Source organism: Megascapheus bottae, chromosome 33 (genome assembly GCF_031878675.1).
Source record: "Megascapheus bottae isolate mThoBot1 chromosome 33, mThoBot2.hap1, whole genome shotgun sequence".
In the NCBI taxonomy this organism is placed as follows: domain Eukaryota; kingdom Metazoa; phylum Chordata; class Mammalia; order Rodentia; family Geomyidae; genus Megascapheus; species Megascapheus bottae.
In genome coordinates, this window is record NC_143541.1 from 4,391,358 (window position 1) to 4,407,952 (window position 16,595).

General features: G+C 37.7%; 1 protein-coding gene across 4 annotated transcripts in view; it reads left to right on the plus strand.

Moving 5' to 3' along the window:
• Grm7 (glutamate metabotropic receptor 7) overlaps positions 1 to 16,595 on the plus strand; it is a 562,936-nt gene that overhangs the window by 283,606 nt on the left and 262,735 nt on the right. For 3 of the 4 annotated variants that reach the window (XR_016533549.1, XR_016533548.1, XM_090324015.1), the window contains exon 4: positions 3,269 to 3,423. Coding sequence is in view for 1 of the 4 variants with exons in the window: in XM_090324015.1 (XP_090180141.1) it covers positions 3,269 to 3,423 (155 nt within the window). In the remaining 3 variants the exon portion in view is untranslated. Of the gene's footprint in view, positions 1 to 3,268; positions 3,487 to 16,595 lie in introns of all 4 variants that reach the window. The other variant, XR_016533550.1, reaches the window with a different exon arrangement.

Genomic DNA, 16,595 nt, shown 5'->3' on the forward strand with positions numbered 1-16,595 from the left:
CTGTGATAACAAGTGTATGCCATCATATTCAGTTTGTTTATGTGCATAAGTTCATGCTAAGGTTTGTGCTTGAGCTTACCTATCACCAGGGCTCTTTAAACTCCCCTTCCCACGTAGCTGGGAAGTGTACCCTGCGTAGCCCACAACATGTCACCTTATTTTTAACATTTTACACGTCAGGCTACCCAGTTGTCTACCTAAATTGGGTTCAAATGAAATCTCTTGTGAACTTTTCTCATCCTATTATTTCTCTCTATTGAAATTTGCCTGTTTTTCAATGCCTCTTTTTATTTGTTTGCTTATTTCTATTGTTATTGTAAAGGCTTAGACATATACAAGTCAGATAATTTCTTTTTGAACAGTGTCACCTCCTACCTCATTTTCTCCCAGATTTTCCTTCCTGACCCCCCCCCAGCACTGCCACATTTGTAGTAGTACATTTTCAACATAGTGTTTCGTTAATATCATTGCTGCAACTCTTTTATGTGCAATTTCCCCTAGAAAAGTGGTCACCCTTGGTATAAGTGGTTCTAATTGAACACTGGTTTTGTAGATTTTAGAGTATTTTTCCTCATTCTGTGTTTTAATACTTTATGAGATTTTATGGTGGTTTTTGTACTCTAGTTTGTTTTCCTCCTCCATGTCACCAGAAGGCTTCTTGCTTTATCCTCTCACAAAACCTTCTAGGCATAAAATGCTTATTTTACACATTTGTTAATTATGTAATACACTGGTAAGATGTGGTCTCACACTCCTCTTTAAAATGCTGATAGTACGTGAAAGATACACTTCAGATAGGTTTTGTGATTGTAAAATTCTTTATTGTAATTAATAGAAGGGTAACAGTTATATTCACCAGATAGAAGGTGTATTATTTCACACACAATGATACCCCTTCTTATGTTTTTGTCCCCATTTCCCTACCCCCCCGCCCTCATTTTGTTTTCCCCCCTTCCCTTTCCTATTTCAAATAAACAAACGTATATGATTATAAGAAATTTTACCAACTGGTAGTGTGACATCTTATTTTGGGATGAAAGTGGATTGATCCATTCAGCCAGCAGACCATTGTTTTTATGTTGGGGTAACTTGTCGATGTCAGGAAACTGCCTTTGTGTCTCATGGCAGTGGTAGTAGAAATTTTTGAATGTAGTGATAAATGAGATCTTCAGAGTGTGGATGTCTGAGGAGTGCAGACAGCATGGAGTATTAACCATGTCTCTTCTTTCTTAAGAAATTTCTTTGAAATTTCTCAAAACATTGACTTCACATTCTTGGGAGACACTAGCAAGGAGAAGACATTAATATCTAAACTTTGATGTTAAGGGCTAAAACAGTTATGGATATTGATTCACTGGGATTTTAGAAAAGAAGAAAATATTTACTAACACCATTCTGAATAACACACACACAAAACACAGATATAACACACACACACACACACACACACACAACTGTAAATACTTTAGGAAAATAAGACCTCTTTGCAGATGGGCAGGCCTTATCAAGTGATGGAGGTCTAGATAAACGGCCAGGAATCAAGGTAGAATCAAGTTCTCTGTCAGTATCTGTGATAGGAAAATCACTTTCTCCCTCAAGCAACATACCCATGGTTTATAGCCTTCTATCAGATGCAGTTTAGGTTTCCAAGAATGCCTTCCCATTTCAGTACGTCATATTCTGACCTTTACCCATTCCTTCCCTCCACCCCATGTTTAACATACTGCCTCTCCTCTGCCTTTTGCCACTTGGGTGTCTTTCCTAACAAGTGTCTTAAGAATTCTCCAATCCATTTCTTTTCATATACAGCCATTTCTCTCCTATTTCACTTTGCACCTCTGCCAAGTCCCCAAAGGCAAACAAACCATTCCAGGTAGTGATGCCCACCATAGGAGTTTTAGATCTAAATCTGGTGTTTTCTGAAAATGTAATTAATTTTATCCATCTCCTGTCCTTCTAAAATATCATTTCAATAACATTTCCATTAACAACTAATTTCCCTCTGCTTCTTTCATTAACTTTTATTGTCTTCGCTACTTACAAAATGTATTTTTCCTCCATAAATAGATTGAATTATTTTTCATTTTTAATAGGGAATTCTGTTCACTTTTAATAACTGACTTAAGTATTGTGATTTTTCCCTTATATATTGCTTTCCAGAAATGGCATTTATCAATAGCCCTGAGTGACAGAACTCATTTCTCCAGCCCCGTACCAAAATTCATAAAACAAAAAGAAATGGCTAATAGAAAAGCAAATTTGGTATCTTACTCTAATTTCTATTTGTTTTTTTAGAAAGAATTTTTTATTGTAATTAGTAAAAGGGTTACATGATATTTGCCAGATAGAAGGTGCATTAATTCACATACATTGATACCCTTTCACATGTCTTGGTACCCGTTTCCCTCCCCCCCCCACACCCCCCAGCCGTCTTGGTTTTCCCCCCTTCCCTATCAAATTTCAAATATCCAAATACAAATAAATTCAATATATCAGATAACAAAGTGAGATACTATACCAGTATGAGATAACCAAGGGACAGCAAAGGAGATGAGAGACAACATAGTACATTAAGGACAACAATCATTCATTATATGGCTTTTGTTTCACTATCCTGGAGGTTCTTTCAATTAGCTTCACATTATAAGTCCTTATGTATCAAGATTTTGCTCTATTGCAAATCTCTGCTAGTAGAGCCCAAGGTTTCTACTGATTATGACGAATGAGGGAAACCATTGAGCCTAAGTTCCTTTGAGTCTGGCTTACTTCACTTAATATGATTTTTTCTAAGTCTTAGAAAGGATTTTTTTTAGCCATTTGTATTTCTTCATTTAATGGCCTATGCCTATTTTGCTCCAGATTCTTTGGCATTATTTTGACTTGAACTCAAGGTTTAGGAGGCACCCTTTGGTTTTTATTTTGCACAAGGATCTTTAACACTTGAGTCACAGTTGTGGGTAATTAATTTGGGGTAAGAGTCTCAGTGCCCTTTCTACCCCAGGTCAGCACTGAACAGCGATCCTCAGATCTCAGTCCTCTGAGTAACTAGAATTATAACCATGAGCCACTATTGATTCAGCGATGCTTTGACATTTTTATTATTAGCTTACAATCTCTCTTTATGTATCAGAGATACAAATCCACGGGCATCCTTTTTTTTAACCTACTCTGGGGGGGACGGGAGACTTTCCTTTCTTTCTGCTTAATTCTGAGACAGCTCCTGCTCCTCTCTTCAGCGTTACTTACCTTATTGTGCTCCTTTCCACAGGCAGATCCTGGCAGCAGCCAAAAGAGCGGATCAAGTGGGCCACTTCCTCTGGGTGGGCTCAGACAGCTGGGGATCCAAAGTCAACCCACTGCACCAGCATGAAGACATTGCAGAGGGCGCCATCACCATCCAGCCCAAGCGAGCAACTGTGGAAGGTACATGGCTTGTCCCCAGTGGGAAGTGTTCACAGATGGCAGCTGCTGGTCAGTGGCCAAAGTGTGAGTCTTTTTGTGGGATTTGATGTGTGCACGTAATGTATGCAGAATAAGTGCAACTTTCAGGTATGAAAAGATACCATACACCCAGTCTGGTCTGTTCATTGACATTCTGCTTTTGTAGAGATCATGTTATTTTTTCCCATCGTAATATCACAATTAGCATCTATTCTTCTTTCTTGCTACAAAAGCTTTCTGAAAGAACATCGCCATTAATGGTAAGTGAAACATTAACACATCCAAGAGTAGGTGTGGGAACTCCACAATTTTGTAGAGATTTTTCCCATTGTGATTTATCCTCTACTTTTTTAGTAAAAACCTGCAAGAATTATTTTCCTCTCTTGTCACTGGAGAATTCTTCTATGCGGAGGGGACTCTGATTACAGACAAACCACTCTTTTTAGAACCCAACATAAGCTAAGGTCTCCAGGTCTTTGATTCTTACTTGCTTTTCTAAATTTTTACCCCTTTTTTCATGTTTCCTTCTTTGATGATTAGAATTTATTCCCTTGCATTTAAAAAGATTTATTGCTAAAGTAAGACACTGTGTAAGTGGATAAAAAATCAATTTCTCTCCTGACAACAGTCCTTCAGCCTTTCCTGATGAATTATGTTTCTATAGTTTTCCTAAAGCACGCTGTTGTAGGTTAAATGAAACTTCATCCACTCACTCAAAGAGGATCAAATATTTGCATTTCTTTCTATTCTGTCTCCACTCCAATGTGATTAATTATCCTCCCCAGAAGCTTGAATGATGTGTGTCTGTTTTTATAAAAACAACTCAGGTTGTGGTTCTGCCAACTGCTGGTCCCTCTCTGTATTATCTGGAAGAGATAAAGAGTCCCTGAGTCACTTAGCTTTACATCACAAAGCTCTGACTTATTTTTCTTTCTAATACAGAAGGTTGCCTATCTTCTAACACAGACCAGTGTATTTGTAGATGGATTGCAAGGGCAAAAGATAGCATTTTAACTATCTCTTCTCCTTTTCACTCTGAAATATGTATCTATTATATTCCTGACTTTGTCCCAGGACTCAAGAAAACAAAAGGATCAAGATTAAAAATTTCTCACCCTCAAAAGAGAGAGTTATAAGAAGGAAAACGGTGGGCCTTTCTGAAAAGTGACGATGCTGTGGTTGGAGAGAGAACGTAAGAGGGAGTGATGTAAGAAGTAATGCCTGAAAGCTGATGGTGAGGAAGGCCACAAAGAGATAGTGAGAGGAATATCATGACAGACACAGAGTGAGCTGCCAATAATTCATCCTGCAGCATGGCCTGACACTCTGCCATCTTGAATTTATTCTACTTTAAACTTTTACTGTCCATAGAACCATCTGTGGCCACTTCATTCCTTCAGAGATAAAGGTAGTATTCCTTATTCTTGCTTTCCGGCATCGCGCAGATGATTCTTTATGACAGCGCCTGTAGTTATTCTCTGTGAAAATATGTCTATATGTGCCATTGCAGCTTTGGTACTTGGTTCTCTGCCTAATGTTTGTGAATCCTCCAACAGCTAGTTTAACTGGTTATATATCAGAATCAGTGAGATATTGTCAACTGCACCAGGACTTGGCACAAAAGTAAGCCACAGTTATATTGAGAAGAGTTTTGAAAACCATGCGATTTTGTTTTCTTCTGCAAGTCTTATGAGCACCTGAGGGTGTCATGTGAAGCAGGCGTAGGGATGGCTGACTGGAGGACCTGATCTGTCAGGCTGAATGGTGACAGTTGGGTATTTGGGAAGGCAAAACAACACATTACAATGTTTCTATTGTAGTCCTTTCTTCCTAAACTTGAGATGCCATATGGACATGATGCCTACATTCTATCTTTGCTAATCCCAGGACCACGATATTGTGGGAAAATCACCTAATTTCTCTAGGGCTTTAAAAAGAATACTTCAGAGAAGATACTACTTACAGGTATATGTAGGGATATACAACTTTATAGAACCACCATAAAAACTGTCTGAAAAGGGGAAAAACAGCCTGGAGCAGTGGCTCACACCTGTAATCCTAGCTACTCAAGAGGCTGAGATCTGAGGGTCCCTATTCAAAGCCAGCCAAGGAACTAAAGACTATGAGACTGTTATCTCCAATTAACCACTAGAAAAGGGGAAGTAGAGCTGTGGCTCAGAGGTAGGGTAGTAGCCTTGAGCTAAAGTGCTCAGGGACAGTGCCCAGGCCCAGAGTTCAAGCTGCATGAACAACAAAAACAAGTGGGGTGTGTGTGTGGAATAATGTATAAATAGATGAAATAAAGAAGTGCTATTATAAAGGTCATGGTAGAATGTAATAAACCAGCCCCTGTGACTGTGCAGAAAAGGTCATTGCTTTTTTTCTACCCATGCCGCCATAATGGTTACAAAGAGAACCGAGCTTCTTCTTCCTTTTCTCTACCAGATAGAACATTATCCTTGCAACCCTGTGCATTTACAGTGCCATAAAATGAAGCAAGAAATGTATCCAGTCGTGCTAAGGCTTCTGATCAAAGCTATGAAATATCTTCTAAAAAATGAAAACAACAACAACAAACCAAAAAACCTACAAATGAAGTATTTTTTTTAACCAGGACAAGCAGGTTTTTCTATCTTACCTAGAGTGTTTGTATGTTTTGTTTTCTGGGTTTCCTTGTTTGCTTTTTGTTGGTATTGTCTGCTTGTTTGTGTTGTTTGTTTGTTGGCTCTGTCTTATTTCTTTTTCATGCTGGTTAGGTGTTTATGTTAGATTATTCTGAAGCATTCTGAAGTATCCAGAGTACATGCTTTGCTTCTTTGTGCAAGCTAAACACCCAGGTATAAATAGTAAAAACCTAATTCATAATCTACATTTTCACCTTTAAATTTGCATTTTATTCTTATTTTTCCAACACTTGGATTATTGGCTCAACTAACATAACAAATTATTTGGGGCCAAAGTGTTCAAAGGTGTATTTGGCTTCTGTGAAAAGTGATTTTTTAAATGTCCTATAGATTTTGTAACTGCTCTTATACTAAGTTTATAGGGAAATAAAGGATTCCTCAGTGTTTCTTAGTTACAAGTATTGCTCTGTGCTCATTCTTTCACTGTGATGGTGATAGGACCTGTAGCTTGGAAATATCAGCTGAGTCTTACTGGCTGCCCAGCATTTGGTGGCAGATCTAGGGCAAATCTCCAGAACTTGGCACCTCACCCCTATCTCCCGGGCCAAAATACTTCTGTGATTTTTCATTTTTCTGTGTTCTCTGATGAGCCAGGGAATCCCTGGCATTTTTCTCACTTATGTATTGGGCCGTTAGCTGGGATGCTGAGTAAAATCCTCTGCCACTCCTGAGTCTTCAGAGAAGTGTACGTCCAAATTGCTTCCAACCTTCCACCTCCAAAATGCCCTGCATCTTGCAGAACAAGCAGTCCTGGGCATTTTCCTTTTAGCCAACAAGGATCACGGACCAGAGGCTTCTTGTCTTTGCCACAGTCATTAGCAACAGGAGCTAAATGTTATGAAGAATGAATTCCCAAGCCCTCTAAAAGCCCTCATGGTGATGGCTTTGCAGTGGCCTCAAGAATAGCTTACTTCCTGAATTCCATATCATGTGAAGAAATGGCCCAAAGAAAAGAACAACAACAACAAAAAAAAAGCTCTGGACGTAACATAAAAGGAATTTATGATTTCATTCAAGGTGGAATGAATTCTTTGTTTTCCATAAACCCCTTGTTTCAAAGCTGAAAGGATCTGAGCTACAATAGTTCTGACTCCAAATTAGATTTGCCCTTCTTTACCCTTTCTTTCCTACCTGAAAGGTTGCACATATCTCACAGAGTTTTGCTTACCGATGGAAGAAAAGCACCAAGAATGAAAATACTGGCTTGAACCACAATGCTGCTTCTATGCAAAGCATTCAATGAAAACACAATGCTATTAGTGGGCAAGAGATTGTAATAGGACACTAGTAAGACAGGGAGCCCAGGAAGGGAAATTTAAACATGTATAGTATCTTACCTTGTTATCTGATATATTGTATATATGTTTATTTGAAATAGGATAGGGAAGGGGGAAAACAAGATGAGGGGAGGGAGTGGGAGAGGGAAATGGGGACAAAACATGAGAAGAGGTAGCAGTGTTTGTGAAATAATACATCTCCTATCTGGAAAATATAATGTAACCTTTCTATTAATTGCAATTAAAATATATTTTAAAAAAACATGTGAACAAGAACAGGACAAGGCACAACCATCTGAAGTGTTAACAGTTTAGAATACTCTAACACCTGTTGCCAAAACAAAATGTTCTGAGATAGATCCACTCCCTGCTTCCCTTTCTTATTTAAGACCCTGTTTATTTCCTTATCATATGGACCCAGAGCTGTTCATTTGTCTTTACCTTCTATAAGAATAGTGACTTGGTTCATTGTCTAGAAGAATACAAAGACTGAAACTAAGGTTTTCCTTTTTTTTTTTCTATTTGTTAGCAATATCAATCTCAGGAGCCTACGAAGTCTCCCTTGGGCACTAAAGCACTGTACTTAGTCTAGTAAATAGGTATAAATAGTTTGGATCGACTGTGGATAATAAGGCACAAGTGCTTGACAACTGTTAAATCCAAGACTGATTATGATACAAAAGCAAAGCAGTATGGAGAATTTAAAGGGCCAAATAGTGGCTGGAAGAAAAGTCACCTAGAAAAACTAGGCTATTAAAGGTGCTTTGTTAATGTGCTTCAGCAAAACTTAATTTCGTGTTCTTCTTTCCTCATTTGGGAATGGGAAAGGGAAATGTCCTTTTTAAAAAGTGATGCCTGCTATAGGTTAAAATTTTCAGGTGAAAATGACCTTCCTATAACTCTAACTAGAAACTTCTTTCTGTTAATTATATAAGGGAATTCTGTACCCAACCCAGAGTTTCTAAGGACTGTATCTACTATACTGTAGGTAATTTCACCTAGAAAATTGCTTTCCTTACTTCTTAATCAATTATGTAAGGGAATTCTGTACCCTCAGTTTCTGAGGATTGTGCCTACTTTACTAGCTGTAGTTTGACTTAGAAAATTACTTCTCTTATTTCTTTTTATAATTGTAATAATAGAACGGTTACATTATATTCACCAGATAGAAGGTGCAATACTTAACAATCATTGCTACCCCTTCTAATATTTTTGTTCCCGTTTTCCTCCCCTACCTCCTCCCCTTATCTTCTTTTCCCCCTTCCCTATCTGATTTCAAATAAACAAACATATATATAATATATCAGATAACAAGGTAAGATACTGTAACAATATGAGATAACCAAGGGACAACAAAAGAGATGAGAAATAACATGGTACATTAAGAACAACAGTCACACATTATATGGCTCTTATTTCTATATCTTGGAGGTCCTTTCATTTAGCCTCATCTTATATGGCCTTATGTATCTAGGTTTTGCCTTATGTAAACCTTTGCTAGGAGAGTCCAAGGTTTATACTAATTATGACAAATGAGGGAAACCATTGAGCCTATGTTAACTTCTCTTACTTCTTAATTCAGCAACTTTAAAAAAAATTATGACTGAAAGATCTGATTACTATTTGTGTGTGTGTGTGTGTGTGTGTGTGTGTGTGTGTGTGTGTGTGTGTGTGTGTGTGTGCTGGTCCTGAGATCTGAACTCAGAGACTTGAAGACTATCTCTGAACTTTTGCACTCGAGGCTAGCTCTTCATAACTTGAGCCACGGTTCTGTTTTCTGGCTCTTTTGACAGGTAACTGCAGATAAGCACCTCAGAAATTTTCCTGCCAGGACAGGCTTCAAACTGTCATCCTCAGATCTTAGCCTCTTTTATGAGCTTGGATTCTAACCATGAGCCACCAGCACCTTGCTAATTATCACTAGTATGATTTTTGAATCTTCATTTCAAAACAGAACACTAGCTTTTCTTACTGAACTGTAAGTTTTGGCAGAAGATAAAAAAAAAGTAGTAGCCCCAAACTGTATGTTAGTGTCTTCATTCAACATATCTTTACCAAACAAGTTGAGGAGGGCTTGGAAATGCCAACCTCACTTCCTTAGAAGTAAAGAATCTAACGTCGAGCAAAATATATGAAGATATCACACCATTAGAGGTGAGTAGAGATAAGTCTGAATACTAGTAGATTCAGGTTTTTAGCTGATCAAAGGAAGCATTGCTGAAATTGACCTTTGAAGAAGAAATATCAGTTGACTTAGGAAGGGGGTTGACTTAGTAAATGGGGCTTAGTCAGGTATGGACAGCACTTTCAAAGGACTGAATGTACCATAAATACTCTACCTATGCACCTGTCCACTGGAGAGGCCAGGGCATCTGGGATGAGTGACAGGAAGATCAACAAGAAAAACATTGTAGAAGTCCTGTGCCTATACTCACTGAGAGTCTGAAGAGAAAACAAACTGTCTTCAGCCTTTGGTATTTTAGTTCTAGATCAAGATACAAATCCACAATCAAGATTGTTTATTCTTACATGTCTAACTGACTCTAGAATTTGTCTTTACAGAATCAGAGTGCCATATAGCACACAGACTTGAAATTGGAATGAATTTTAGTTAGGTCTAGGTTGGCCCAGACTGCTAATAAATTTTACACAAAAGCCAAAGAACTCTTTAACTTACCCTGACTAAAGCAATACTAATTTTACTCAGTGTTTCCACGGCTTACAATTCATATTCTGATTTAAAGGCAATGATTTTTTTAATATTATTATCTGTGGTTGTTATTAGATTTTTCAGAAGTGTGATTTGCATAGAGCAGGCTAGGCACATTTTAAATGCATTTCTCAGTGACTTGTTATATATGTACATGTGAAGGTAATTACCAAAAATACATGATCTCTTTTTTTGACTCAGCTTATCACTGGGCTGAAAAACTCAATTTATATTCATGGTAATGGAGATTTCTTTTATATTTACTTCCTCTCTAATAAACTATTTGACAGTTGTCTGGGCTACCCTTTTAAATATTTGGTTTATTGTAATTCCGTATACTCACTGTTTACAGGAGTTCTTAATTTTAAAGTAGAATAGTCATTCCTGTGTTTTGATAAACAGAAACTTACTCTACTATCACAAGAAATCTTTATAAAATAGATCTATACTAGAAAATTGTATTTTGTTACACAGTTGGAAAAGGAAGTATTCTAATTTGACTATGTTGTCAAATTTGAATATGCTGCTTTACTATTCATTAAAATCAAAAATATTTCCATCACTCAAGGAGAGTGCCCTGGTTTTCTTTTCTGTTTCTAGCTCTACTGTCATCAAAGGATGAAGGTTGCCCTCGCTTTTATTTAATCTGCATGGAATTGACTATGTCACATCAGATGAGTCTTGGCTATTCACGGACTTCATAGAATTACTGTATGGAATCATGTGATGTAAATGGGTGAGGGTAGCTGAGATTTTTCTTTATTCCACCTCATATTTTAGAAATGGATCTTTATGGCACTGTCTGGCAGTAGTATCCTCTTTGACTGCTGTGTTCTGTTAAGCTGTGCCATCATGCCACCATGTGTTTACGCTCCCTCACATCCCCAATATTGGTTCTATGACTGCTCTGCAGATACGATGTCTAATACCTCCTGTTTGAAGCAGAAAGATTGCATTACAGCACAGCAAATATTGCTAATTTTTTTTCCTTTGGAAGAGCATGGTTTCTCACACATCTTTCCATTAATGCACCATTTTGATAGAGGAGCCTGATGCTTTTCTCCAAATTCTGTGTTTCTCACAGTGATGGAGATCCCTTAATGCGCTTTTGATGCAGTTGTGCAGAAAAGTCATCAAGAAAAATAGTAGCTGTGGATAGAAGGCAGCAGGAATGTCAGATAATGGGGAAAAATATAGCTAAATTATTCAGGAGCCTGAGAAACCAGAACGACTTCCTATGATCTTTTATGGTATGAATAATAAAGAATTCACAAAATTCAGTTATTAATGATGATTCTAATAGATTTTAAATTTAGCTGTGATTTCTATTTGTTATTCTACCTATAAACTTGATTGCTTCCAGAAAGATACAGGTATACATTAAGGAATAAGTTCAGTTATCTGATGAATTGGGTGAATACAGAAACCAACCTCTGACTGATTTCCAGAAACAATTCATCATTTAATTTTCTGCTTTCAGAAACAGATAATTTTAAAACTAGTTATAAAACCTCTATTACATGTTTTCCTACTTTTACACAATAAGTCACAGTACCCGTTTTAGGACATCTTTTAATGCTATTGAGTTAGTTGTAGTTGTTAGATTTCTAAATTTTTCTTAGGGAATAAATTTGACAAACTCTTATCACTTTGACGCTGACATTTGGGGTGTTAGTTTATTCTAATCCCAAAGAATTTACTTTTTTAAGAATAAATTAAGAATACAAATTCTACGTATTTTTTATTGAGTAGTTTGGAGTTATTGATTTTATTACTCTGGGGAAATCACATATGCTGTTTCTTTTCCTTTTTATCATATTTAATGTTGGAGCAACATATAGAGGGGTTATAGTTACATTCATCACGTAGTAGGTATGTTATTTCTTGAATATTGATACCTCTTCTCATGTTTTTCATCCACTTTCCCTCCCTAAATTTTTTTAATAATAAGAATTTGTTAGTCATATGTCAAGAAAAGCATAATATATTGGCTGCCCTTGAATTGATTATTTCTATTGTAAGCATTACTCATGCAGGTGTTAGTGACTTATACTTTGATTAGGTTATAATCAATATTCATGTGAATGACCTCTGTTAAAACAGTGTATGAGTCTAAGAAAGATCCAGGACTGTTTAGAAATACTCAGTAGAAAAAGGACCTGAATCTCTTAACATTATTCTAGTAAATATAGTTTGAAAATGGAGTATGTGGAGTTGTCACTATTTCCTTCATAACTAGAGCAGTGAGGAAATTAGATGAATCCATTTCCATAACACTGTTGATGGTGATATAACTAATTTTGGACATGACATATAATTACAGGTTCATGACTATAATCCTATTTACTCAAGAGGATGAGATCTGAGGACTCTACTTCAAAGATAGCCTGGGCAAAGCAGTTTCTTGGAGATAAGAGTCTCAGACTGTTTATCTCCAGGAAACTACTCAGAAAAGGCCAGAAGTGGCTCTTGAACTACAGCATCAGCCTTCCTGAGTAGTTTATTTTGTGTCAGCCATGGGGCTTGAATTCGGGTCCTGGGCATTGTCCCTGAGTTCTTTTGCTCAAGATTATTGCTCCACCACTTAGAGCCACAGCACCATTTCTGGTTTTCTGTTGGTTACCTAGAGATAAGAGTGTCACACACTGTCTTGCCTGGCCTGGCTTTGAACCATAATCCTCAGATCTCACGCTCTTGAGTAGCTAAAATTACAGGCATGAGCCACCAATGCACAGATTAGAACTTCCTTCCTTTCTTCTTTCGTTCATTCATTCGTTCCTTCCTTCTTTCCCTCCACATGCCCTCCTTTCTTCCCTCCCCCACCTCTCTTCCTTTTCTGCTTTGTTTTTGTCAGTCATGGGAGTTGAACTCAGGGCCTGAGTACCATTCCTGAGCCATTTCGCTCAAGGCTAGCACTTTACCACTTGAGCCATAGCACTACTTCACTTACCACACAAATTCTTAGCCTAGAAATACCAAGAAGATCTTGGGTTAAGCATATGTGGTATGAATTTGGTATTTGCATATGTCTGCCAATTGCTATATGGGAGCAATAAGGCTCTGCAGGAGCTCTTTCTTCTGACCATAACTGAAAGGTCTATGAAAGTGACATCGGATAAAGATCATAAAGTGAAGGCAGCTCACAGGGCCTCTCATATTTAGTCTGGCCTGCATTGAAGGTGTTAGCGCTATAATTTTAGAATTAATCATAATCTGCTTTCCACTGTGAAAGATAATCATCAGGGTATTGGAACCAAGGCTGTGAAGTCACTAGAGGCACATTCTGATGACTGATTCTCTCCCCCATTTTGTTTCTGTGCTCCTACTTCCTGTCGAAGAGAGATGCGATCCCAGGGGATTCTAAGCAAGACAGCTGCACTGGTAACCACTCCATCCATCATTCAGCTTCCTGCACCCATGGCCACTAAAAGCTGCTTTCATTCTCACATCAGCTTTTGAGAAACCACTTTAACCCATGATGAGCATAAAATGGTCTGTCAGCAATCTGTAGACTTGGGATTCAGTTCTGAGTCTGTGTCTGTGTGTCTGTGCACTCGCACACATACACATACAGCCACCATGGAGGGGCTGGTCTTCTCCATGTCTTACTTTGATGAGCTAACAGACAAGATTTTCCCAAACAGGCATGTGAATGGAGTAGACATAGTTTCTAGAAGAGTGACCTGAGTACCAGCTATAAATAAATTTCAAGATAAATATTAATCAATATTTTTAAAACGTTAAGTCATATTTTCCTGCTTGTTAAATACCATATTTTACATCTCAGATCCATTATTTCCTGAATATTCAGTAGTGTGGTATGTGTATATGTGTTTTCTATGTGTGTATATTGTATCTATAAACTCCATGTGTGTATTGCCCTTTGAAATATACTTTTTTGAGTACACAGTTTTGATTTTCAAGCAATATAATAACCATTCAATTTCATAGATGATACAAAGATATGGGCAAACTTAGAAAGTGATATCTGAGTGAGTACCATTCAGGAAAAACTAGATAGCACCATTCACTGACTCTAAGAATGACACTTAGGATGAAGAAATGTAATTATGTAGTACAAAGATAATGTCAGCATTTCTTAAACACAGAGGTTGAGAAATGGAGCGCCCACTTGAGACAGCAGAATCTTTCTCTTTCCTAAATGAGACTTGTAAGGCCTCATAAAAATGCACTCATGAAAACTGAGGTAATGACAGGAGTGAAAGAGAGAAGTCAGCATTCCAGAAAGCTAATTGCATTCCTCTTTATCAAGCATGATTTAAATTTGTAAGGCATCAACATGTCTGACTGATGGGTGTAGCTATTGTGTGGTAAAATAAGCAAGAGCTTCTTGTTCTACCTGGAAGATGTTAGGATAGTAGAAATACAATTAAGGCTTATGGATGTGGTCTTCTACCACTTGAATACTGCATCTTCTGTGATTTCAGAAACCCCTCTCAAGGCTAGAAAAATTCCTACCTGGTGCCAGCATCCCACAGTATCATCTCTTGTACTTCTACTTACAGTATACAATTAAAAAGAAAACAGAAATCTTCAAATCACAAAGGATTGCATTGAGCAGTAATCTGATAGCACAAATTGGATTAGAAGAGTTGAAGATGGGAATATAAACTTGTTCAGCCACTCTGAAAAGTAGTCTGGAGGTCCCTCAAAAAACCAAACAGAGAACTACCCTGTAACCCAGCAACTCTATTCTTGCGCATTTATCTAAGATTATTAAGTAGGATACAATAAAGACACCTGAGCAACCATGTTCCTTGAAGTGCTATTCATCATAGCCAAAGTATGAAATCAGTGCAAACGTCCTTCAGTTGAAGAATGGATCCAAAAATGTGGCACATAAATATATATATGTATATATATATACATATATAAAAATGAAATTTTACTCATCCATTATATAGTGTATCATTTGCAAAGAAATGGAAGACCTGGGGAAAAATCAGTAGAATAAGTCCCACCTAGAGACAAAGGATATGTGTTTTCTTTCTTATGTGGAACTAAAATAATTTATATATATATGTAAATACTCTGTAGTGGTATCCAATGTACATATATCTATTAAATGAAACATGGAGGAGTCAGGCAAAAACTCAAAAGGAAGAGTTCCCTAGAAAGTCTAACTCATTCCAGCAAAACAAACACCAGATAGCAGGTACTCAAAGAGAGGGTAAGATCAAGGGGAAGGGTAGAAGAATGAATAGAAGGGAGAATGCAGTCATAAACTTCAGTGTATTACATGCAAAATTAAGAAAATTGAGGGGAGGGGCAAGACTGGAAAAGATGGGAGAGTTCAAGAGAGGGGTGGCATTTGTCAAGATGCACTGTACCTATGAACTGTTTTGTGGAATGGCAACTCCTTTGTACAATGACTGCAAAACCACCTTTTGCAGAACAACAACAAAATGTGATATATTTCTTGCATGACAGAGTCTGTGCCGGGCAGGATGGCTGTGTGTTTATAATCTCTCTGAAGAAAAGTTCTAGAGAAAGTATGCTTTTAGTTTTTATGAATTGCCAGACTCAGGGTGTCTGTAGACAGTCTGCAATATATGATGTGGGGACTTGACTTGGAAAGCAGTGAAGAGGCAAACATAAGGGCAGTTAGCAAGAGCCAAGCCCTCCTCCCCCTTACCCCAGCAAGCCTGTGTCCTATGGCAATATATGTGTGTGCCTGGTAGAATAATTGGTCATTGGATTTTTAACTTCCAGCTGATGGGCATGGTGTGTGAATGTTTTAGTGGCACTGTCCTGGTAGAGCTCAACACTTATTGTTGAGTTAGAAGCATGTTCCTTCTCCTAGGCCACAGTCAGCATTTCATGGAGACCTTCAGGTTCTACATCCTGCAATCTCTTAAGAATCATTTAGGATATAGTTGAGCCACAGTACAGAGAAGATCCGAAAACCAGCATACAGGTTCTATGTATCGAGAGAACCGACCCAGGATTTAAAAAAAATCAGCTTCTTTATGATGTGAAATTGGCCGGGGCTATCTCTGTAAGGATTAGATGATGAATTAAAGATGGTCTTCAAGTATATGGACCAGAGAACAGTTTTCACTTTTTCTAAGCAACTGGACAGTCAAATAACATAAACTTACCCAAGAAGCCTCTCACCACTTATTAAATGATCACAGAAATAACTGACTGGGTGCATTTGGGTACTAGAAGAGGAAACGTAGACAGCAGACGACAATCATTCTTACTAGTAGCGGCCATATAGGAATCTGATTTCTTGGGAAGTATGGCTTTCCCATGGATAATTGTAAATGTTCAGGAAAGAGTAATGTGACCCTTTTCTTCCCACACTGAAAAGTTGGAGAAAGGTTGTTGTTTTTTTCTTGCCAATATGTGGTTTAGGATAAAGTCCTTAGGAACTTTTTTATATGGTTTCTCTAGACTTACAGATTCTGCTAAGCAATATCGAGGTTATATTCACTTTGGTGGGGTTTGACACCCGGC